Here is a 25,145-nt window from a genome sequence, read left to right on the forward strand (position 1 = left end):
TTGTTCTGGAAAGAGGCCCTGTGGTCAATGACAATTAAAATAAGGGCAATAAATGAAACCAATAAACACATTTGTATTGTTTTGTTTTGTTATAATAAAAATTCGATAATAAGGTCAGTGAAAGAGATGTATTGTAGGTAATGGTCTAGGCCTGCCTAAGGTAACTTTCGTATAGAAACGCACGAGCTCGAGAAGGACGGGAAAGGGGAATGTGATGTAATGTATTGTATTTATGTTAATCACCTCTTTTTGACCCRAACAACTAGCGAAATATAACTAACAACAAATATATACCCTGTACTATATATACCCTGTAAAAAAAAATATGTATTGTGTATTGTGTACAGATAGCTAGTTACTAAGCAACGATTGGTGGAGTAAGCAGCAGTGGCGCTGAGTAGCTAAATAACTKTTCTGCTCGCTGGCAAACAACTAGTGACAGGCAGCTTATTGTTACAATATAGTGAAATAAGGTTAGCTATAATCAACAGTTGTTTAATAAGAACAATTCTTATTTTGTTAGAGTATGGCTAGCACGCGGATTTCGGARCAATTGCCCCCGCATTTTGACCCGACTCAAGCACCTGTTGCATTCGGCAACCGAGCCCTTCCGAGGATCTCTCTGGARCTGCAAGATCCACAGCTGTGCATACGACAGAGAGCTCTTGCAGCCCTCTGCGACCTGGTTCATGACCCAAAGAGGGCATATGAGGCTATTCACAAAGGTAAGATGCATATTCCATTATTGCATTGTATAAAATCCTTGCTTTCTTAAACGAAACATTTGTGGAATCTAATTTTTAAATTGCTGCATCTGTTTCACGAGTCACAAATCTTGCATTGTAATGGTTTTGGGAGATAATACATTCACCTGCATAAGGCAGCTATACACACTTGTTATTAGCTAGACAACGCAGGACTGTTCACTATTGTTATGTTCCCACGGTTGCCCATTGTTAACTTAGTTGGCTGGTATCTCACTGCATGGACGCTGGATCTCCCCGTTCGGTGCCCGAGATAGCAAACCCTACTAGCTTACACTCCGAATAAGACGGTTCTGTATTATTTACCTTGGAAGCTGACCGCCTGAAAGAATATCCTTGTCGTGGACTCAGTTCGTACCCACGCACAACATCTAGAAGCTAGAAGTGTGCCTGTTAATTGCACAATAGTCAACAAAAGGGGACAACAAGGCTTAGCCTTCTGAGTACTGTAGATCATTTGGGCTATATTCTTCACAAAGCCTTCTCTTAACCAGCGGGAAGTAAATGTTTCCAAACTAGATATCCTCTGTGAATTTGTTTCAGGCTGTTTGGAGAGGCTGAAGGTCCTGCTGCAAGACAGAGACAGCTCAGTGAGAATCAAAACTACAGAAGTCTTTTACCTACTAGCTGCCCATAATGTGGGGAGGTGAGCAATCCCATACCCAGGGATAATTTGGTCCACCCAATGGTCAATGCTATGGTTACTGCAGACAGTAGGTGGCAGCCTAGTACAATATGGTTTACCAACAATGTCAATGACCACAGCCAAAGAGGGGAGGCAAAGCGAGGTTGTTTACTCCACCCAAAATATGTCCATGTTAAGCAGATCATTAATTATTAAGCAAGTGAAGAGTTTTTGTATGGGAGAGTGTCAAATTTTGTCAAGATAAAAATGTATTGCTTTATTGATACGTGAGGCTTATTTGATCTAATATAAGTTTTGTAATGATTAGGTTGTTACGAGTGTACTGATATAAGTGTGATGCACCTGACATCCCAGCCACTTTGAGAAAAAAACACTTTAGTTTTGAGTTGTCCCTGTTGAAATTTGAATGTATATGCATATTCATGAGGTTAGCATAGCATCTCACTTTCCATTGAATACAGGCAGATGACATCACCACCTCTCATCGAATATTCAAAAAAGTATTTAAATAACGAGATGTATCCATCAATCCAAAAGAGATGTGCTTGACATCCTGCCGTTCCACTCTGTGGACAACGAATCCCATTAGGGCGGCGACACAAGCATCTTGTCATTATATCCAGTATCTCTGCAACAGTCATCTTCTGTATGGCAAGTTATCCGGATGAGGAAACAATCCTCAGTAAAACATTTTTGGTGTACTTATTTCACACCCATAAATAGTAGACATGACTAAACTTGTTGACTTGCAAATGAGTGGAGGGAATCTTGGGTTGGGTGGCAATTGGTGTGAGTGACACAAGTGTATGTCCCTAGAGAAGCCTTCCTCACGTGGGATGTGGTGGCTCCACTGTCTGATCTTCTAGACGAGCCAGTTGATGCCTGTCGTAAAAACATGCATCGTGCACTGAAGATGGTGGCTGAGTTTCCTGCAGGTACGTATGCCTAGGCTTTAGTCGTTGGTTTTCAGCTGCCCCAATTACAGTGACACTCCAGGCAAGCTGAAGGACTCATTACACATGACATTTGGATGTATTTTGATTTAGACACTATTCAAACACTATAGCTGTGTTCCGAATACCCATACATATTACATACTACATACTTAATGAGTATATACTACATACTATATACTATTAGTTCATTTTAGTATACTGTAMACGAACGGTATCCTTTCAGTTGAGCGTACTGGCGCTTCGCCTGTCTACCGGAAGTTGATGTTCTTGCTAGCTTGTTAGCATAACAAATTACTTGCTAGACATTTTACGACTTCGGGTGTGTTATTAAGGGTGCGTTCGTAAATTCAATCTGGAGTGCAAGAGTGCGCTCTGGGCATTCGTAAATTCAGAGCATTGTCAGATTGTCATTTTTTAATTTCAGAGCGTTTCGCTCACTGGACGCTCTGGCCGAGGAGTAGAGTTGAYCCGAGCTTTCTGAACTCACAACTGCATTCAAGCACCCAAGCTAACTGGCTAACTTGCGAGCTACTTCCAGACACAAATGAGAGAACCCCTCACTCTGACCATTTTACTTGCCCTAGCAGAGCTGGTTAGGCTGTTTTCATGTTATCTAGAGCGTTGGTGACTGTAACTGTGCGGCTGGCATCAATTTAATTACTATTTTTTGCCGACGTTTTGATCTTATCATAAGATCTTCTAAATGTAACAATTATTAACGAAACAAGTGATTCAATGAAAGAGACTGGTATGAATCCAAATCTTAGATGATGGACATGTTTTAGGGCCTTATGACCTTATGACCTTCTGTCTCCTGGTCAGGTGCAGTGTGTATGGTGACTTTGGGCCTGGTTCCCCGGCTGGTGATGAAGCTGCCTGTTGAGCAGGARGAGATCCGGGCCCTGATCCTGGCCACTCTCAGCTACTGTGTGAGGGTGGATGCCCTGCCGGCCCTGGCCAGTGACGGAGTTCACATGCTGCGAAACCAGCTCTCTCACCCCTCCCCTGACATCCGCCGGGCCGCAGCCTCCGCTATGGTGGGCATCAGGTGAGCAGAGACACAAACATGGGTATGTTCCAAGTGACACCCTATTCCCTACATACTGCACTACTTTTGACCAGCGCTCTATTGGCCCAGGTCAAAGTAGTGCCTTATTAGGGAATTAGGTGCCATTTGGTACGCAGCCATGCTCTACTTACTGACAGGAAAGAATACTTAAAAAAAAATCTAAATATTTGGAATTTGAGGCTTTCAATATTCATGAATGATGGGTGTAATGTAGAAAAAATGCACTCTAGTAATATGTGCATGCAAAATTAAAATCAATTAAATGTACGTGGAAAAAGCTTGCTTTGAACTAAGTTATGATTCCATTTGAAGACCCCTGTTTGCCCTGTTAGTGTTCCATCAGAAGGGAAGCACAAGGTATGTGAGGAGGGAGTTCTCCCAATCCTGGTGAAGCTGCTATCAGACTGCGACCCAGGAGTGACTGCCAGTGCTGCTGGGACTATTATGAACACAGCTATTATCACTAAAGGTAAGGAGGGGAATAGTTAAATGTGAAAGAAAGGATATTTTAGATATCTATTGTGACTATTGTCTTAAGTAATAGTTTAGAGTTAGGGTGCAAGTTCGCATGTGAACAATGTTAACAACATAGGCTTATCTCTATGTTGCAGGGAACTTACATTAAAGAGACATTCTGGAGGGTTCAAAACTACCTCGTTATTTTTTAAACCTCCCGTTTTGGACTCTGTGTCAATGTATCGCTCAWACATGCATAATAAACTATMTACAGTGCTCTCCCAGTGGAAAAACCCACAGAATCCTTACATTCAAACCTGCCATCATTTAGTGCATGAGATCTACGTGCTTGTTCCCTGTAATGTATTGAACGCACGTTCTAAAGCAAGATGGGATGAATGGCTGCATGCCCTTATGAATTGCTGCATGCGCATACCATTAGTTATTTTCATAACAGTGGAAATACATTGCATACGTCTATCAAATCCATGCATAAGTTACAAAACATCTGAAATTAGATTTATAAGACCTTGGTAGTAGTTTAATGTACAGTACCAGTCAAAAGTTTGGACACCTACTAATTTCAGGGTTTTTCTTTATTTTTACTATTTTCTACATTGTAGAATAATAGTGAAGACATCAAAACTATGAAATAACACATATGGAATCATGTAGTAACYAAAAAAGTATTTAACAAATCAAAATATTCTTCAAAGTAGCCACCCTTTTTGCCTTGATGACAGCTTTGCACACTCTTGGCATTCTCTCAACCAGCTTCATGAGGAATGCTTTTCCAACAGTCTTGAAGGAGTTCCCACATACACTACCGTTCAAAAGTTTGGGGTCACTTAGAAATTTCCTTGTTTTTGAAAGAAAAGCATATATTTTTTGTCCATTAAAATAACATCAAATTGATCAGAAATACAGTGTAGACATTGTTAATGTTGTAAATGACTATTGTAGCTGGATACGGCAGATTTTTTATGGAATATCTACATAGGCGTACAGCGGCCCATTATCAGCAACCATCACTCCTGTGTTCCAATGGCACATTGTGTTAGCTAATCCAAGTTTATTGTTTTAAAAGGCTAATTGATCATTAGAAAACCCGTTTGCAATTATGTTAGCACAGCTGAAAACTGTTGTCCTGATTAAAGAAGCAATAAAACTCAAGACTACTTGAGTGTCTGGAGCATCAGCATATGTGGGTTCGATTACAGGCTCAAAATGGCCAGAAGCAAAGACTTTCTTCTGAAACTCATCAGTCTATTCTTGTTCTGAGAAATTAAGGCTATTCCATGCGAGAAATTGCCAAGAAACTGAAGATCTCGTACAACGTTGTGTACTACTCCCTTCACAGAACAGTGCAAACTGGCTCTAACCAGAATTGAAAGAGGAGTGGGAAGCCCCGGTGCACAACTGAGCAAGAGCACAARTACATTAGAGTATCTAGTTTGAGAAACAGATGCCTCACAAGTCCTCAACTGGCAGCTTCAATAAATAGCACCCGCAAAACACCAGTCTCAACATCAACAGTGAAGAGGCGACTCCTGGATGCTGGCTTTTTTAAATKTTYACCTTTATTTAACTAGGAAAGTCAGTTAAGAACACATTCTTATTTTCAATGACAGCCTAGGAACAGTGGGTTAACTGCCTTGTTCAGGGCCAGAATGACAGATTTTTACCTTGTCAGCTCGGGGTTTTGATCTTGCAACCTTTCRGTTACTAGTCCAATACTCTAACCACTAGGCTACCTGCCACCCCAAATTGAATTGAAATGCATTCCAGGTGAGAGAACTCCAAGAGTGTGCAAAGCTGTCAAGGCAAAGGGTGGCTACTTTGAAGAACCTCAAATATGAAATATATTTTGAGGTTCTTCAAAGTAGCCAATAAATTTAGATTTGTTTAACACTTTTTTGGTTACTACATGATTCCATATGTGTTATTTCATAGTTCTGATGTCTTCACTATTATTCTACAATGTAGAAAATACAAAAAATTAAATTAAAACCCTGGAATGAGTAGGTGTGTCCAAACTTTTGTCTGGTACTGTATCTCTTTCAATACATTTCTCTGCAAACCATAAAATGTTGTGTGCATTGTAGCAACACAAATACATTAGAAGATAATTGTGACCCAATTCAGGAAACTAGGCGTATCTTGCAAGTCACGACTTCACAGGATTGCCGTTTGAACGTAATTTAAAAAAAAATCTGAATTTGTTTTTTGACAGAAATGCCTTCTTGAACATGTGAACTTCCATGTGCCTTAATAACAAAATTGTATGCCATCTGTAAATACGAATACAATTGTTAAATTACGAGCCTTATTGGTTAAGCCACAGAAAAAGTGAGCAACCTTCCCACTAGCCATGATTGGCTGAGATAATGAGTGGGCAGGACATGCCGAGAGAGGAGTTCAGATTGGTCTGCCATAGAAGCTCGTCAGTCTGTGTTGGTAATCCTGTCGAACGTGGCTTTAAAAAAAAAATGTGTTGTGTAGTGGAGCTGCATAAGTATGGCTCTCCACTTTCTGGAGGATCATGTTTTGAAATCAGTGGAATTAGAGTATGATAGCTAAAGAGATGGAGGAAAGACCTGTCTCCGGATTACATCTTCAAACTAAGGGCAACGGTGGCATGGCATTCCTGACAACGATGATGTACAGGTAAGATAGTCTAGCGTTAGCTAGCTACATTTTCAGATATGACATGTTTTCTGATTTTGACAGAAAGTGGTTCCATTTCAAGCTAAAGTGTACTGTTAGCTAGCTAGCTAACGTTATCTGGCTGGCTCCCTACATGATGTTATTATTTGTTTCCCAGAGCTGTGTGCTGTTCTAGTTAGAGCCTAATGTTAGCTAGCTAACATTGAACATGGTTRGTTAGCTCCCAGCACTGTGRTATTGTTGGCACTGTTCATTGTTTAACTAGCTGGCTGGCTGGCTCGTTAGCTAACGTTACGTGATGTGTGTACAACACCTGTTAAATATGGCTGGTGTCAGTAAAGCGTAATGAAATTTTTGCCAGCAGAGCTAGTTAGACTGTTTTCATGCTATCCAGAGGTAAACAAATCATCAGCCAGAGCGTCAAGTGTGCGTTTCGAGAGCGAAATGAGATGGGTGGGGCTAAAGCTTAGGGTGAGGGTGTGAACGATGCTGAATGGGTGTTGACAAAGTGCTCTTCACTAGATAGCAAAACATTCAAATGCAATTTTCTCAAAAGTGAGATTATGAGTTGATCAACTTTCAAAGCAGAATAACTTTCCCATTGTTCCTCAAATGCAGTGTATGATATACTATTTTGTAGCTCTGAGTCTCTACTTTTATCTAATATAAAAAACACAATTTCAAGACCAAATACAGATGGTGAGTCACAATTATCAACCCAATCATAAACACTATGCTCACAACCTGTATCTCCTAAATCGTGTTTCTGGTGTATTTTGTTTGACTTTTGGAATATATTGTACAATGTGTTTTTTTACAAGGCACGCATCCATTCATTTATCTAACCCGTGATTTTTTTATTTTACCTTTATTTGAACGTGAATCGTGACACAACATACATAACTTTGATGCACTTGAAAAATGTATACTGCAAACCSACTTTTAAGATTAGGAAATATTGGCCTACCTTTATTTTGTGTCAACTATCCATCCAAATGAAATAATTCCATGTGTTCACCTTTTGTCTTTATAAACTTTTACCCATGTATTCCATAATATGGAATAATCCAATGTGGGCAACACTGCAGCTGTTGATTGCCAGCGATCATCATTCATCGCGTAGGGATATGATATAATCAATACATTACTTTCAAAGAGTTGGACATTTGATGCAAACATATACTGTAAGTATACATTTTCAATTGTATAAAATGTGCCAACATTATCACATACACTTGCTGGTTTGACATACTAGTCTGCTGAGAGCATGCGCTACAATGGGATAACAACCAAACATGATGGACAATGTTAATTGGCAGGTGGAATGATGTCCAATGAGGTTGCAAGATTAAAATGGAAGGTTGGATCAGGTCGGCACAGTATTGTCCAATGAGGTTGCGGGGTGAGCCCAACATGCACACTCAACACAGTTTTTAAAATTCCTTTGTGCACACGCTACAGAGGCTAGAGAACAATGACGTTATGATGTTGTACACAATCATGCACAATTTTCAGGGACTCGTTTTAACTTGTGAGCGCTACTTTCAAAACTACTGGCTGAAATTCTACAAAACGAATGGAGCATCTTTTTAACATACTGTAATATGGACAAGAATACCCTTAACGCAAGGGTGTCAAACAGGGCCGACCACTGGGCACAGACTTCAGTTCAACGTCTAGTTTTGATTTACATTTGGTTGAGTTAAATTGAAATCAACGTKGAATCAACTAAACAAATCACCATGTCATTGGATTTAGGTTAAAAGTTGGGTGAAAAAAAGACGAATTGCCCTTACGTTGAGGAGTTTTTACAAATCAAATTTGTTTTCTACATTGATTCTACATCATCACATACATTTTTGTGTTTTAAATTACGTGGAAACAATGTTGATTCAACCAGTGTTTTGCCCAGTGGGGAGTGTCTGTGGGTTCCCTTTCAGTCAGTCACTCAGCATAACATACTATAGGGAGTCAATGACCAATCACATTCACCTGAAGAAAACTAAAAACACACCCAATGGGCAAATGAATGCAGAGCCCGCCCTCGGAAGCCCCACCTATCTGGCTATAACACCGGGGCTCGCATTCATTTCCTAAATTCTTCGCTCTACAGCTCGCCTGACGGAGAACTTGTCACGCAATTTACAAGCACACAAAGACTACTGGATTTGGCTCCGATTTAGGTGTCTGTTAGTGGGGAGAGAGTACTCGTCCCCCTAGATGTTGCTATTTTTGGGTCTTGGTATCGGATTTTGTGTTTGCTAAAAGCGAACTACTTTCTGCTCTGCTTGTGTAGCTAATACTTCCTTGCTTGGGTAGGATTTATGTTTGCTAAAAGCCTACCACTTCTGCTCTGCTTGTGTAGCCAGTGCTTCCTTGCTTGTGTAAAATGGCCTGTGTTAAGAATAAGTTAAAAAAGGCTAACAGGTTGGATTTGAACCGCCGACCATGCCCTAGGGAAGTGGTCACCACTGGGTCGATCGCGATTAACTGGTTGCTCTCCAAGGCATTCCTAGTCAATCACCAAACATTTCTGTAAAAAATATATATATATTTGTTTCACCGCTATTGGCGGTAGGTGCACTTGAATCAGCAGCACTAGCACCGGGAAGGCAGATCACTGTGTCTGCACAGTTTCCTCGCGCCATAGACTGTAAAAAGAAGCCTCGATCGCACAGCAAAGTTAAACAATGTGCGATTTCAAAACTTTTATAACCATGACTACTCAACGAATACAGCAAAGAGCTGCTGTTTTTATGTTTAAGTTGTTATTCAGCACTGTCAACACTTTGTTCAACACTTTTATAAGCCATAAAATGCGCATTTTCCCTATCACTGGAGGTTGGTGGCACGTTAATTGGGGAGAACGGGCTAGTGGTAATGACTGGAGCTGAATCAGTGGAATGGTATCAAACACATGGTTTCCAGATGTTTGATGCCATTCGATTTGCTCCGTTCCAGCCATTATTATGAGCCGTTCTTGTGTTATTAGTGGCTTGAGTCTTTTTTAATATCAAGGAATATTCCACTTTCTCTGTTCATAGGACTAACAACATAAATTGGTGCATGAGGCAGAAATAATGCAGTGCGACTTTCGCCATCAGCTGGAAGACTGTGTCCCCTTTTCTCAGTGGAAGGAGAAAGGAGGGATGGTGAGCCGGGTGAGAGGCAGCCTCACCGCTGCTCCCTCCCTCCCCTCAGACTGACCCTCAGATGCAGGCCATCAGTCCAGTAAAAAAAAAAAAACATGTATTATTCTCAGCTGTGAATAATTTTGGTAATTCAACAAAGTAGACTCAGCTTGCATTTTGACTCAAAGTGATCTTGACTGCCCTAGTGCATGTGGTTTCACAATGAAAATGTACTCACAAGTACTATCCTGTTTGCCTGGGGTGGATAAACGCTCAGGCTGCTTTGGCTCGGAACAGTTCCTGTGCCCGGTGTCACCGGCTGAGTTCAGACTCTCTTGTATGCTGACTTCTTAGGAAAATTGTGGTTACTGGAGGAACATAGGAGGCTGCTGAGGGGAGGACAGCTCATAAAAATGTCTGGAATGGTATCAAACACATTGAAACCAGTGTTTGAGTTCAAAACCATTCCATTAATTGCGTTCCAGCCATTACTATGAGCCCGTCCTCCCCAATTAAGGTGCCACCAACCTCCTGTGCTGGAGACTGCCCTTTCTTTGAAAAAAACTGTTACGGAGTTGTTCCTCACCTGTCATGCAGGGGGACTGGCGTTCAATTCCCCTATGGGCATTCCAGTTCTCTGCTTCCCTGAAGGTGTTCGGAAACYGCATTCTGGAAAGGATGTGGTGTCTCTTGACTGGTTTTGGGGGGTTTTCGAAGGAAGAGATGGATGTGCTAGCTCCAACAACCTCATGTCTCTGCCACAGATATCGCGCTGGGCTGCAGAGCAGCGGCACGACGGTATGGCTCTCCTCTCCTTTGCAATGGAGTTAGCCCAGGTTGAGGAATGTTTTACCACCTGTGATGACTGCGGTAAAGCRTCGTTTGACTCTTTTTCCATTATTTTACCTGGAATAACTCACATTCAACCAAGTTGCATGAATGTGGAACTGTTTTAGAAGGGGCTCATGACGGTATGGGAAGCTAGCTTGCATGCTGGTATGGGAAGCTAGTTAGCCACCTGGTCTTGGAGGCTAACAGAGAGGCTATTCTTAGTCCTAAGCTCCCGAATAAAGCATGGCTGGTTCCGGTGGACCAGTGTCCTCTCTGGTTGACTTTGTCACAAATAGCCTACCTGAGTGGTGAATGATATTTGGGTGAGCCAATTTCGCAGAAGGAGTGTTTGGCTCWGCTATGGAGTTCATGCAGTCCCGTTCCGAGGAGACGCGAAAGCAGAAAGTAGCAGTGCTTTCTTGCTGCATTCAAGTAATTTTGGCAATRCGACCTTCCTGCTGGGAAAATGCACGTTAACGCCCGTCCAACTCAGGTTTATGACTAGGAGTCTCGGGTATGATATCTGGACCCCAATCTTTTTCATATGTGGGGCTTTGATGTCATGCACCACTGAGAATGACAAACAGGGCCAAGTTTTTGGGCTGTCAGTTGTGACATTGTGCATTTGTATTTTTGTCATTTGGTGGACACTCTTATCCAGAGCGACTGATTTATGCTCACATATGGGTACCTTACCAACCAGTATGTGTTGGTAAGGTATGACAACAGGACGTCGGTGGTGTACATCAACAGGCAGAGAGAGACGTTGTCTTTCTCTCTCCTGAACCTGGCAAGGGAGCAACTACTCATTTTGGGGTCCGGCAAAATTAAGGCAGTTATACAATTTTAAAAACATTACAATACATTCATAACAGATTTCATTACACACTAGGTGTGTGCCCTCAGGCCCTACTCCACTACCACATACAGTGCATTCGGAAAGTATTCAGACCCCATGACTTTTTCCACATTTTTTTCGTTACAGCGTTATTCTAAAATTGATTAAATCGTTTTTTCCCCCTCAATCTACACACAATACTCCATAATGACGAAGCAAAAACWGTTTTTTAATATTTAYGAAATGAAATATTGCATTTACGTACAGTTGAAGTCGGAAGTTTACATACACCTTAGYCAAATACATTTAAACTCAATTCCTGACATTTAATCCTAGTAAAAATTCCCTGTTTTAGGTCAGTTAGGATCACCACTTTATTTTAAGAATGTGAAATGTCAGAATAATAGTAGAGAGAAGTATTTATTTCAGCTTTTATTTTTTTCATCACATTCCCAGTGGGTCAGAAGTTTACATWCACTAAATTATTATTTCGGAGCATTGACTTTAAATTGTTTAACTTGGGTCAAAAGTTTYGGGTAGCCTTCCACAAGCTTCCCACAATAAGTTGGGTGAATTTTGGCCCATTCCTCCTGACAGAGCTGGTGTAACTGAGTCAGKTTTGTAGGCCTCCTTGCTCGCACACGCTTTTTCAGTTCTGTCGACAAATTTTCTATAGGATTGAGGTCAGGGCTTTGTGATGGCCACTCCTATACCTTGACTTTGCTGTCCTTAAGCCATTTTGACACAACTTTGGAAGTATGCTTGGGGTCCTTGTCCATCTGGAAGACCCATTTACGGCCAAGCTTTAACTTCCTGACTGAAGTTGCTTCAATATATCCACATAATGTTCCTGCCTCATGATGCCATCTATTTTGTGAAGTGCACCAGTCCCTCCTGCAGCAAAGCACCCCCACAACATGATGTTGCCACCCCCGTGCTTCACGGTTGGGATGGTGTTCTTTGGCTTGCAAGCCTCCCCCTTTTTCCTCCAAACATAACGATGGTCATTATGGCCAAAAGGTTCTATTTTTGTTTCATCAGACCAAAGGACATTTCTCCAAAAAGTACGATCTTTGTCCCCATGTGCAGTTGCAAACCGTAGTCTGGCTTTTTTTATGGCTGTTTTGGAACAGTGGATTCTTCCTTGCTGAGCGGCCTTTCAGGTTATGTCGATATAGGACTCGTTTTACTGTGGATATAGCTACTTTTGTACCTGTTTCCTCCAGCATCTTCACAAGGTTGTTTGCTTTTTGTTCTGGGATTGATTTGCACTTTTCGCACCAAAGTACGTTTATCTTTAGGAGACAGAACACGTCTCCTTCCTGAGCGGTATGACGGCTGCATGGTCCCGTGGTGTTTATACTTAAGTACTATTGTTTGTACAGATGAACGTGGTACCTTCAGTCATTTGGAAATTGCTCCCAAGGATGAACCAGACTGTTGGAGGTCTTCAATTTCTTTGCTGAGGTCTTGGCTGATTTCTTTAGATTTTCCCATGATTTCCCTTTAGATTTTCCCATGATTTTCAGGCTCGTAAKGTAAGTATTGTTCTTGGAACCATGGGGTTTATGGACATGTGCTTACTAACACACCCTTCCCAGCAATGTAGAGAGAAAAAAAGAGAAATAATAGTATAGTAAAATACGTAATAATAAAAGTAATAATAGATACACAATGAGTAACGATTACTTGGCTATATGCAAGGGGTACCACTACCGAGTCGATGTGCAGGGGTAAGAGGTAATTGAGGTAGATGCAGTGCATTCGGGAAGTATTCAGACCCCTTGACTTTTCCCACATTTTGTTACGTTACAGCCTTATTCTAAAATTGATACGTTTTTTCCCCCTMAATCTACACACAATACCCCATAATGATAAAGCAAAAGCAGGTTTTTTGAAATGTAKGCAAATGTATATTTTTTTAAAACTGAAATATTACATTTACGTAAGTATTCAGACCCTTTACTCAGTACTTTGTTGAAGCACTTTTGACTGATTACAGCCGCGAGTCTTGGGTATGACGCTACAACCTGTATTTGGATATTTTCTCCCATTCTTCTCTGCAGATCCTCTCAAGCTCTGTGACGATTGGCATTCAGTCCAAAGAGTTCAATCTTGGTTTTATTAGACCAGAGAATCTTGTTTCTCATGATCTGAGAGTCTTTAGGTGCATTTTGGGAAACTCTAAGGGGCTGTCATGTGCCTTTTACTGAGGAGTGGCTTCTGTCTGGCCACTTTACCATAAAGGCCTGATGGGTGGAGTACTTCAGAGATGGGAGAACCTTCCAGAAGGACAACCATATCCACAGAGGAACTCTGGAGCTCTGTCAGAGTGACCATTGGGTTCTTGGTCACCTCCCTGACCAAGGCCCTTCTCCCCGATTCCTCAGTTTGGCCAGGCTGCCAGCTCTAGGAAGAGTCTTGGTGGTTCCAAATTTCTTCCATTTAAGAATGATGGAGGCCACTGGGTTTTTGCGCACCTTCAATGCTGCAGAAATGTTTTGGTACCCTTCCCCAGATCTGTGCATCGACACAACCCTGTCTCGGAGCTCTATGGACAATTCTTTCGACCTCATGGCTTGGTTTTTGCTCTGGCATGCACTGTCAACTGGGATCTTTTATCGACCGGTGTGTGCCTTTCCAAATCATGTCCAATCAATTGAATTTACTACAGGTGGACTCCAATCAGGTTGTCGAAAAATCTCAAGGATGATCAATGGAAACAGGATGTACCTGAGCTCAATTTCAAGTCTCGTAGCAAAGGGTCTGAATACTTATGTAAATAAGGTATTTCTTTTTTTTAATACATTTGCAAACATTTCTTAACACCTGATTTCACTTTGTCATTATGGASTATTGTGTGTCGATTGCTAAGGAAATGTTTTTATTTCATCCATTTTAGAATAAGGCTGTAATGTAACAAAATGTGGAGAAAGTCAATGGGTCTGAACTTTGCGTAGGGACTTTATGTACACTACCTACCAAGTTTTCTAACACCTACTTATTCAAGGGTTTTTCTTGATTTTTACTATTTTCTACATTGTAGAATAATAGTGAAGACATCAAAACTATGAAATAACACATATGGAATCATGTAGTAACCAAAAAAGTGTTAAACAAATCTAAATTTATTTTATATTTGAGGTTCTTTAAAGTAGCCAACCTTTGCCTTCCACCGCAGATGGGGAAGGCCGACATGGGCGGATGTGGTGGATTGAGACGCAGCCCATATCTCTAGCTTAAACTGAAGGATTTTATTGGGGAATTTTTTTATTATGTTACTTAGATTGTAAAATTGCCACGTCCGTTTGCGATATTACAACAACGAAGTTACTGCAAACAACGAGCACAGTTTTTTTYCCCTCGGACATCATTGCACATGTATTAGAACAGCAGAATATATACAGATTTTTTTTTTTACCACGTTGTGTGATGCTCCCCATCTATTCTTAGTCAACAAAACAATAACAACAACGGTGGGGTAGAGAGTGGTGCTATTTCCCCTAATGCAGAAGCGTCAATGTCTCAACAGATAGTGTCAACCTCATTAACTCACTCATGCTCACTTCTCCCCTCTGTCATCCACAGGGAAGTACCAGGCCTTAAAGGCAGGTGCCATCCCCCCCTTGTTGGAGCTGGTTGGCAGTGAGGACAGAGCTGTGTGTGCTAACGCGCTGCGTGCCCTCACCGCCCTGGCTGAAGCCCCCTGCGCTCGGGAACAGCTACTGGAACACCTGCCACTATTAAAGACAAGGCTCAATCACCCAGCTTCCATCATCTGCCGGGCAGCAGCCACCGCCATCCGCGTGATCTCCTGGACCCCCTGAGAGAAAGAGAGAGCAAGGGAAGAAGAGAAATACCTCTCATTATCTGATTCTCCCTCGCTCCTCCCCCTATTCTCTCTCCCTCACACACATTGACACACACAGGCACGCATGTGCTCTCACAGACACACCACACACACAGTCCTTCTTCTACTACAGACACTCACACTTCCTTAATGTAAATGTCTGCTGGTGTACATTTTCCAGACTAGTAGACGCACCTCTTATTCATCATCTGTCTGTGTCATCTATCCTGTTAATGTGATTAAAACTGATCAGTGGCAAGTTTCAGCTCCTCTGTATAGAGGTTCCCCAACTGATGGCCCTTGGGTGATTTTATTTGGCCTCACAAGTTCTAGCTCCCAGTTCACCCTGGACTCTACAAGTTGTTAAAAGCGTTCCACAGGGATTCTGGCCCATGTTGACTCCAATGCTTCCCACAGTTGTCAAGTTGGCTGGATGTCCTTTGGGTGGTGAACCATTCTTGATACACACTGGAAACTGTAGAGCGTGAAAAACCCAGCAGCGTTGCAGTTCTTGACACAAACCGGTGAGCCTGGCAYCTACTACCATACCCCGTTCAAAGGCACTTAAATATTTTTGCCTTCCCCATTCACCCTCTGAATGGCACACATACACAATCYATGTCTCAATTGTCTCAAGGCTTAAAAATCCTTCTTCAACCTGTCTCCTCCTTTTCATCTACATTAGCTTAATTGGATTTAACAAGTGACACCTACAGTGCCTTGCAAAAGTATTCATCCCCTTTGTCGTTTTTCCTATTTTGTTGCATTTCAACCTGTCATTTAAATGGATTTTTATTTGGATTTCATGTAATGGACATACACAAAATAGTCAAAATTGGTGAAGTGAAAAAAAATATATATATTTTTTGAAAAGTGGTGCATGCATATGTATTCAACCCCTTTGCTATGAAGTCCCTAAATAAGATCTGGTGCAATCAATTGCCTTCAGAAGTCACATAATTAATTAAATAAAGTCCACCTGTGTGCAATCTAAGTGTCACATGATCTGTCACATGATCTCAGTGTATATATACACACCTGTTCTGAAAGGCCCCAGAGTCCACTGAACAAGGGGCACCACCAAGCAAGCGGCACCATGAAGACCAAGGAGCTCTCCAAACAGGTCAGGGACAAAGTTATGGAGAAGTACAGATCAGGGTTGGGTTATAAAAAAATATCAGAAACTTTGAACATCCCACGGAGCACCATTAAATCCATTATTAAAAAAWTTWAAGAATATGGCACCACAACAAACCTGTCAAGACAGAGCCGCCCACCAAAACTCACAGAGCAGGCAAGGAGGGCATTAATCAGAGAGGCAACAAAGAGACCAAAGATAACCCTGAAGGAGCTGCAAAGGTCCACAGCGGAGATGGGAGTATCTGTCCATAGGACCACTTTAAGCCATACACTCCACAGAGCTGGGCTTTACGGAAGAGTGGCCATAAAAAAATCCATTGCTTAAATAAAAAAATAAGCAAACATGTTTGGTGTTCGCCAAAAGGCATGTGGGAGACTGGCCAAAAATATGGAAGAAGGTACTCTGGTCAGATTGGTAAAATTGAGCTTTTTGGCTATTAGGAAAATGCTATGTCTGGTGCAAACCCAACACCTCTCATCACCCCGAGAACACCATCCCCACAGCGAAGCATGGTGGTGGTGGCAGCATCATGCTGTGGGGATGTTTTTCATCTGCAGGGACTGGGAAACTGGTCAGAATTGAAGGACTAATGGATGGCGCTAAATACAGGCATATTCTTGAGGGAAACCTGTTTCAGTCTTCCAGAGATTTGAGACTGGGACAGAGGTCCCTAAGCATACTGCTAAAGCAACACTCGAGTGGTTTAAGGGGAAACATTTAAATGTCTTGAAATGGCCTAGTCAAAGCCCAGAACTCAATCCAATTGAGAATATGTGGTATGACTTCAAGATTCCTGTACACCAGCAGAACCCATCCAACTTGAAGGAGCTGGAGCAGTTTTGCCTTGAATAATGGGCAAAAATCCCAGTGGCTAGATGTGCAATGCTTATAGAGACATGCCCCAAGAGACTTGCAGCTGTAATTGCTGCATAAGGTAGCTCTGTACAAAGTATTGACTTTGGCGGGGTGAATAGTTATCTACGCTCAAGTTCTGTTTTTTTTGTCTTGTTTGTTTCACAAGAAAAAATATTTTGCATTTTCAAAGTGGTAATGTGTAAATCAAATGATACAAACATCCCAAAAATCTATTTTAATTCCAGGTTGTAAGGCAACCAAATAAGAAAAATACCAAGTGGAGTGAATRCTTTCGCAAGCCACTGTATAAGGGAGCATAGCTTTTACCTAGATTTTTGTACACTCTGTGGATGTGATCATATACAAATGTAAGCAAGGTTTGAAATTATCATGTTTTAGTCAAATATTATATTAGTTTGTAGTCTACAATTTTTTTGTAATTATGTTCCCGGCCCCCTGACCATCCGCTCAAGAAAAAAATCAGTCATGGCACCCTTTCGTTACACAACATCCTCTGTTCCATCCATACTGCACAACATGACAGCAAGCTAGGGTTATTATAATCATATAACTGSATTTATCAGCAAAGGCAGAAACAGATGTTGGCCTACTAATTACTAGCCTACATTCACCATCTGCAAATGTATTGTGAGGGGCTTTGAATAAGAATTGTGTTTTGATAAATAAACAAGTTGTAGATGTGACAAGTGCTTGGCCACTCAACCGTTTAATACTGCATGTGTTTGTCTCAAGTTTTATATGTTATTGACGTCTTTGCGTTGTCATCAACTCCACTTTGGCTGGGGGCACAGAAAATTCTCGCCCTGGTCCATTGTGGATTGATACTAGAGTTTATTAAATAGCAGAGGCTACAGCAATGAGTAATAGCAACAGTAAACAAAAAACATCCAGTGTTACTCAATATGTTTGGATTGTTGGCAGTCAACATTGTTGTAATTGGCTTCAATGAGCCTAGCCTACATGTCTTTACGCATCGCATTTCTCTTAAAATAAAACATACTAGGCTCCCATAAATTGTATTGTATGAGTGGAGTGAGCCACGTTCTCAATAAGCAAAATATAGCCTAGGCAGGGGTGTCAAACTCATTCCATCAAACTCATTCCATGGAGGGCCGGCCGAGTGTAAGCTGGTTTTCGTTAYTTCCTTTCAATGTGTCCAATTAAGACCTAGACACCCAGGTGAGGGGAGTTCCTAACTAATCAGTGACCTTGCCGCAAGCTCTGGACCATTAGACCGGATCATCGCAGCTAGCTAGCTGCAACCAAGTGGCTATTGTTGGATAACGCCTCTGTCCCGAAGAAAGCACCAGTTAGCCTTGAGCTAGACTCGAGCTAGGCCAATCTCCCGGCTAGCCGACAAAGTATAATTCTTGGGCTACAATACCTCTTTTACCAATTGACCTGGACCCTTTATTGTCGACAAGGAGCCCCGCCGAGCCATCACGACTGGTCTGCCGACGTAATTGTCCGATGTGGTTTCAACAGTTGCGATGTTGCCGAAGACCCATCTGCTAGCCCCAGCCCGCTAGCTTTCTGAATGCTGTGTCTCACGCTCGCCTACCGTAGTAGCAACTACCGAACGGCTCCCTGACTCACCTATTGCTGCTCATTGGACCCTATGATCACTCGGCTATACAGCTGATGTCTGGACTGTTCACTAATACAGTACCTCATTTTGTTTATCTGTCGGCCCCAGCCTTGAACTCAGTTCCTGTGTGTACCTAACTGACCCTCTCTGCCCATTCATCGCCATTTACCCGTTGTTGATCGGGAGAGCTAAGACAACATCTGTGATTGCTTTATGCCTCTCTCTAATGCCAATATGTCTTGTCTATAGCTGTTTCGGTTAGTTCTTATTGTTTTATTTCACTGTAGAGCCCCCAGTCCCGCTCAACATGCCTTAGATAGCTCTTTTGTCCCAACTCCTGGCTTAACCTGGCTTAACTGGTGCCTCCAGAGATGCAACCTCTCTCATGGTCACTCAATGCCTAGGTTTACCTCCACTGTACTCACATCCTACCATACCCTTGTCTGTACATTATGCCCTGAATCTATTCTACCACGCCCAGAAATCTGCTCCTTTTATTCTCTGTTCCCAACGTACTAAACTACCAGTTCTTATAGCCTTTCGCCATACCCTTATCCTACTCCTCCTCTGTTCCTCTGGTGATGTAGAGGTTAACCCAGGCCCTGTAGCCCCCAGTACTACACCTCTCATTTGTTGACTTCTGTAACCGTAMAAGGCTTGATGCATGTTAACATCAGAAGCCTCCTCCCTAAGTTTGTTTTATTCACTGCTTTAGCACACTCACCAACCCTGATGTCCTAGCCGTGTCTGAATCCTGGCTTCGGAAATTCAGAAATTTCCATCCCCAACGACACCATTGTCCGCCAAGATAGAACTGCCAAAGAGGWCGGAGTTGCAATCTACTGCAGAGAATAACCTGCAGAGTTCTGTCATACTATCTAGGTCTGTGCCCAAACAGTTCGAGCTTCTACTTTTAAAAATCCACCTTTCCAGAAATAMRTTTCTCACTGTTGCCGCTTGTTATAGACCCCCCTCAGCCCCCAGCTGTGCCCTGGACACCATATGTGAATTTATTGCCCCCCATCTATCTTCAGAGTTCATACTGTTAGGTGACAAACTGGGATATGCTTAACACCCCAGCCGTCCTACAATCTCAATCTCACACAAATTATCAAGGAACCTACCAGCTACAACCCTAAATCCGTAAACATGGGCACCCTCATAGATATCATYCTGACCAACTTGCCCTCTAAATACACCTCTGTTGTCTTTAATCCAGGATCTCAGCGATCACTGCCTCATTGCCTGCGCCCGTAATGGGTCCGCGGTCAAACGGCCACCCCTCATCACTGTTAAACGCTCCCTAAAACACTTCAGCGAGCAGGCCTTTCTAACCAACCTGGCGCGGGTATCCTGGAAGGATATTGACCTCATCCCATCAGTAGAGGATGCCCRGTTGTAATTTAAAAGTCAGTTAGGAAAGCTAAGGCTAGCTTTTTCAAACAGAAATGTGCATCCTGTAGCTCTAATTCCAAAATGTTCATGGAGAATAAGAGCACCGCCTCCCTAGGAAATACTGTCACCACCGATAAATCTACGATTATCGAGAATTTCAATAAGCATTTTTCTACGACTGGCCATGCTTTACGCCTGGCTACCCCTACCCCGGCCAACAGCTCTGCAAACCCCGAATCATATCGTACCTTCTCCACTATGCAATCTGGTTTCCAAACTGGTCACGGCTGCACCTCGGCTGCACCCTGGTCACGGCTGCACCTCGGAACTCAAGGTCCTAAACGATATCAAAACCGCCATCCATAAAAGACAGTACTGTGCACCAGGCGATGACTGCCTCGCCTGGTTCACTAACTACTTCTCAGATAGAGTTCATTGTGTCAAATCGGAGGGCCTGTTGTCCGGACCTCTGGACGTCTCTATGGGGGCACCACAGGCCTCAATTCTCGGGCCGACTCTTTTCTCTGTATATATCAATGATGTCACTGTTGCTGCGGGTGATTCCCTGATCCACCTCTACGCAGACGACACCATTCTGTATACATCTGGCCCTTCTTTGGACACTGTTGTATAAACAAGACCTTGGCAGAGAACAAGCTCTCTATATTGCCACTTCACACTACAACACTTCCTTCCGTGGCCTCCATCTGCTTTTAAATGCTAGTAAAAACTAAATGCATGCTCTTCAACCGATTGCTGGCCGCACCCACCCGCCCGACTTAGCATCACTACTCTGGACGGTTCTGACTTAGAATATGTGGATAACACAAAATACCTAGGAGTCTGGTTAGACTGTAAACTCTCCTTGCAGACTCACATCAAACATCTCCAATCCAAAATTAAATCTAGAATTGGCTTCCTATTTCGCAACAAAGCCTCCTTCACCATGCTGCCAAACATACCCTAGTAAAACTGACTATCCTACGATTCTTGACTTCGGCAATATCATTTACAAAATAAACTCCAACACTACTCAGCAAATTAGATGTAGTCTATCACAGTGCCATCCGTTTTGTCACCAAAGCCCCCATGTACTACCCACCACTGCGACTGTATGCTCTAGTTGGCTGGCCCTCGCTACATATTCGTCGCCAAACCCACTGGCTTCCAGGTCATCTATAGGTCTTTGCTAGGTAAAGCCCCGCCTTTCTCAGCTCACTGGTCAGAAATACCAACACCCACCCGTAGCATCGCCTCCAGCAGGTATATTTCACTGGTCATCCCCAAGCCAACACCTTTTTTGGTCGCCTTTCCTTCCAGTTCTCTGCTGCCAATGACTGGAACGAGACTTATATCTCCCTCACTAACTTTAAGCAATCAGCGTCAGAGCAGGCTTACCGATCACTGCACCTGTAAATAGCCCACCCAACTACCTCATCCCATATTGTATTTTTTTTTTGTTGCTCTTTGCACCCCAGTATTCTCTACTTGCAAATCATCATCTGCACATCTATCACTCCAGTGTTAATGCTAAATTGTAATTATTTTGCCACTATGGCATATTTATTGCCTTACCTCCTATTTGATTTGCTTACACTGATTTGCTAGATGAATTGCTATAGATGATAAACTACTCTTCATCCGAAGAGGAGGAGCAGGGATTCGACCAAAACGCAGCGTTGTAACTTGACATGATTTATTTAAAAAGACAAAAAAACGAACTATACTTGATACTAAACAAAATAACAAAACTAATGTAGACTGACCTGAACGTAAGAACTTACATGTAACGAAGAACGCGACGAACAAGGAAAAAACAGACTACACAAAACGCAGACGAACGAACAAAACCGAAACAGTCCCGTGTGGCGCAACATACACAGACACAGGAGACAACCACCCACCACAAACAATGTGAAAACACCTACCTTAATATGGCTCTCAATCAGAGAAATGAAAACCACCTGCCTCTAATGAGAACCATATCAGGTCACCCTAACCAACATAGAAACAACATAACATAAGACTGCCCACCCAAACTCCGACCCTGACCACTAACAAATACAAATAACAGAAAAACGGGCGCTGGTCAGTACAGGATGGCTCAGATGGCGCTGTGCAGACGAGCAGTGCAGGCGGCGTTGGGCAGCACGGCCGACTCTGACCTGCTGAGGCGCACAGTAGGCCTGGTGCGTTGGCCGGAACTGGTGGTACGGCTGAGGGCCACGCACCTCAGGCAGTCGGCGAGAAGGGACAGGCGTAACAGGGCTTGGAGGACGCACATTAGGCCCTACGTGCGTGGTGCCGGGCACTGTGACTTATGATTAGACGGGTACGGGCTGGGGACACGCATCTCAGGGCTAGTGGGGGAGCAGCAACAGGACGCACAGGACTCTGGAGCACGCCAAGGAGGCTTGGTGCGTGGTGCCGGAACTGGTGGTACCGGGCTGGAGACACGCACCATAGGGCGAGTGCGTGGAGGAGGAACAGGGCTCTGGAGACACACTGGAAGCCTGGTGCGTTGGTATGTAGGCACTGGTGGTACTGGGCTGGGGCGGGGAGGTGGCGCCGGAAATACCGGACCGTGCAGGCGTACTGGCTCCCTTGAGCACTGAGCCTGCCCAACCTTACCTGGTTGTATGCTCCCCGTAGCCCGACCAATGCGGGGAGGTGGAATAACCTGCACTGGGCTGTGTAGACGAACCGGGGACACCATGCGTAAGGGCTGGTGCCATGTATGCCGGCCCGAGGAGACGCGCACTGGAGGCCAGATGCGTTTGGGCCGGCTTCATGACATCCGGCTCAATACTCAATCTAGCCCTGCCAGTGCGGGGAGGTGGAATAACCCGCACTGGGCTATGCACACATACAGGAGACACCATGCCGCTCTACCGCATAACACGTCGGTGCGCTCCACGGTAAGCTCGGGGAGTTGGCGCAGTCTCCTACCTGACTTCGCCACACTCCCTTGTAGCCTCCCCCAATAATTTTTTGGGGCTGACTCACAGGCTTCCTACCGCGTCGTCGTCCGCTGCCTCCATTCGCCGGTATCCCTCTCGCAGTTTCCAAGAATCCCAGGCGGGCTTCGGCATTCGCCCTGGGTCGATCGCCCACCTGTCGATCTCCTCCCACGTAGTATAGTCCAGATCCTGCTCCCATTGCCATAATTCCTGTGATGTTCCTGCTGCCGCTTGACACGCTGCTTGGTCCCGTTCTGGTGGGTAATTCTGTCACGATCGTCTTGAGGATAATGAGTGGACCAAGGCGCAGCGTGTGAAAAAACATCTCTTTTATTAGAGACGAGTGAAAACACAAACAACACTTATAACAAAACTAAACAAAACAACAAACGACCGTGAAGCTACAAACGTAAGTGCAAATACAAAAGCTACAAACGTTCTACAATTACACACAAACGCATAAAGCCTATGGCTGCCTTAAATATGGCTCCCAATCAGAGACAAATGAAAGACAGCTGTCGTTCTGATTGAGAACCACTCAGGCAACCATAGACATACCTAGACACATTCACTAAACACAACCCCATACACTAAACCCAACACCCCCTTTACCATATAACCACCCAAGACGAGACAAAACACAAACATTCCCCATGTCACACCCTGACCTAACTAAAATAATAAGGAAAACAAAGAATACTAAGGCCAGGGCGTGACAAGATCAAACACGATTGGATGGTTGGATCAAACAGGATTACAACTTTCCACTCCGACACATCATTACTTTTGTTTTTCACTATCTTCACTCTCTCAACACTAGAAATGCTGCTGTCAGCAGCGCTTATAGCGGGGCCATTCTTTTTCCTTTTCACCACAGACCATCCAGGTCCTTGACTTTCATCATCCCCACCCATAYCATCAGAACAATCGTTCATGTCGACCACAGTCCAGCAGAGCTGTTGCTAAACCGCCAACCACAATATAGAATGATGAATTCTGTTTAGCTTCTCCACCGACCCTTGAGACGACAAGCACTCTTCCTAAACGTGAGTTGGCTTGGGGGAGTGGTTTAATGTGGGTGTTTCTTGGGTGTGTCCTTGCCACCACCAAGACACACCCATCTGTCAGAACCTTGACCGCAGCTCTTTCCCACCACTCCATCACAACAAACATACCTCCTGCAGGTGGAGTTAAAAAACTACAGGCAGATTGTATAGTGAGATRCCAGCGGAAGCTTTGAATAGGTCAGTAGCCTACAGAGTAATATGAGAATAATGCATTAGCTGAATTTATGTAGAACAGGTCCATGTTGAATAAACAACCCTTTACATAATACTGTAGAAGCAGTATTCGGCTAATATAACAATTTAATTGTCATTCCCAGCTGATACAGATACTGTGCCTATCGGCATTTTGTCTAGTGGTAATGTGGCTACCTTGGCAAACATGTCTGAGTGGTCATACAGTACCTTCCTGTGTGGTGTCCCGTATACAACAGGATTTCCCTGATGCGGGTGCAGAATACACAGGGGTTTTCCCTCCCCATATTGACTGATACCATTCAATTCAGTAATAATAAAAAAAAGTCAACACAAGTAAAAGTTGTGTCTATTAAAAAATGTATACCGAGTGTCAGGTCTCTCGCCATTCAGAGACATCAGTATCAAGCCCGTCTGTCAGTCTGGACTTCATCACATCATCTTGCAAGTCTCCATGTACTGGCTCCATACATGTTTCTGTGAACACATACACACATTGTCACTGTTCTATTACCAATGTCAGTTAGGATAGGTAATATCTGACACACAAACAGGTGCTATGTTGAAGTTTGAACAGGTCAGATAAAACATTCCCAATTATGGCCTCCACATCAAACAACTGGGGCTACCATCTGGCAAAAGCATCTCCAGTCCACCTGAAGAAATAGGCAGAGTTGAGGCAGAGTTCATCAATGACACGTGGAATGAAAAGGCTGTT

The 25,145-nt window shown here is 43.2% G+C and overlaps 1 protein-coding gene across 1 annotated transcript; it reads left to right on the plus strand.

Annotated features, from left to right (window-relative positions):
- Positions 1 to 354: 354 nt before the first annotated feature.
- Positions 355 to 16,202, plus strand: rsph14 (radial spoke head 14 homolog). Its single transcript, XM_024001249.2, has 6 exons — positions 355 to 725; positions 1,308 to 1,410; positions 2,227 to 2,345; positions 3,189 to 3,414; positions 3,768 to 3,904; positions 14,947 to 16,202. Exons 1-6 carry the CDS (start codon positions 527 to 529, stop codon positions 15,183 to 15,185), a joined length of 1,023 nt encoding a protein of 340 aa, XP_023857017.1. The 5' UTR covers positions 355 to 526; the 3' UTR covers positions 15,186 to 16,202.
- Positions 16,203 to 25,145: the final 8,943 nt, after the last annotated feature.

This window comes from Salvelinus sp. IW2-2015, linkage group LG15, assembly GCF_002910315.2.
Source record: "Salvelinus sp. IW2-2015 linkage group LG15, ASM291031v2, whole genome shotgun sequence".
Taxonomy (NCBI): Eukaryota; Metazoa; Chordata; class Actinopteri; order Salmoniformes; family Salmonidae; genus Salvelinus; species Salvelinus sp. IW2-2015.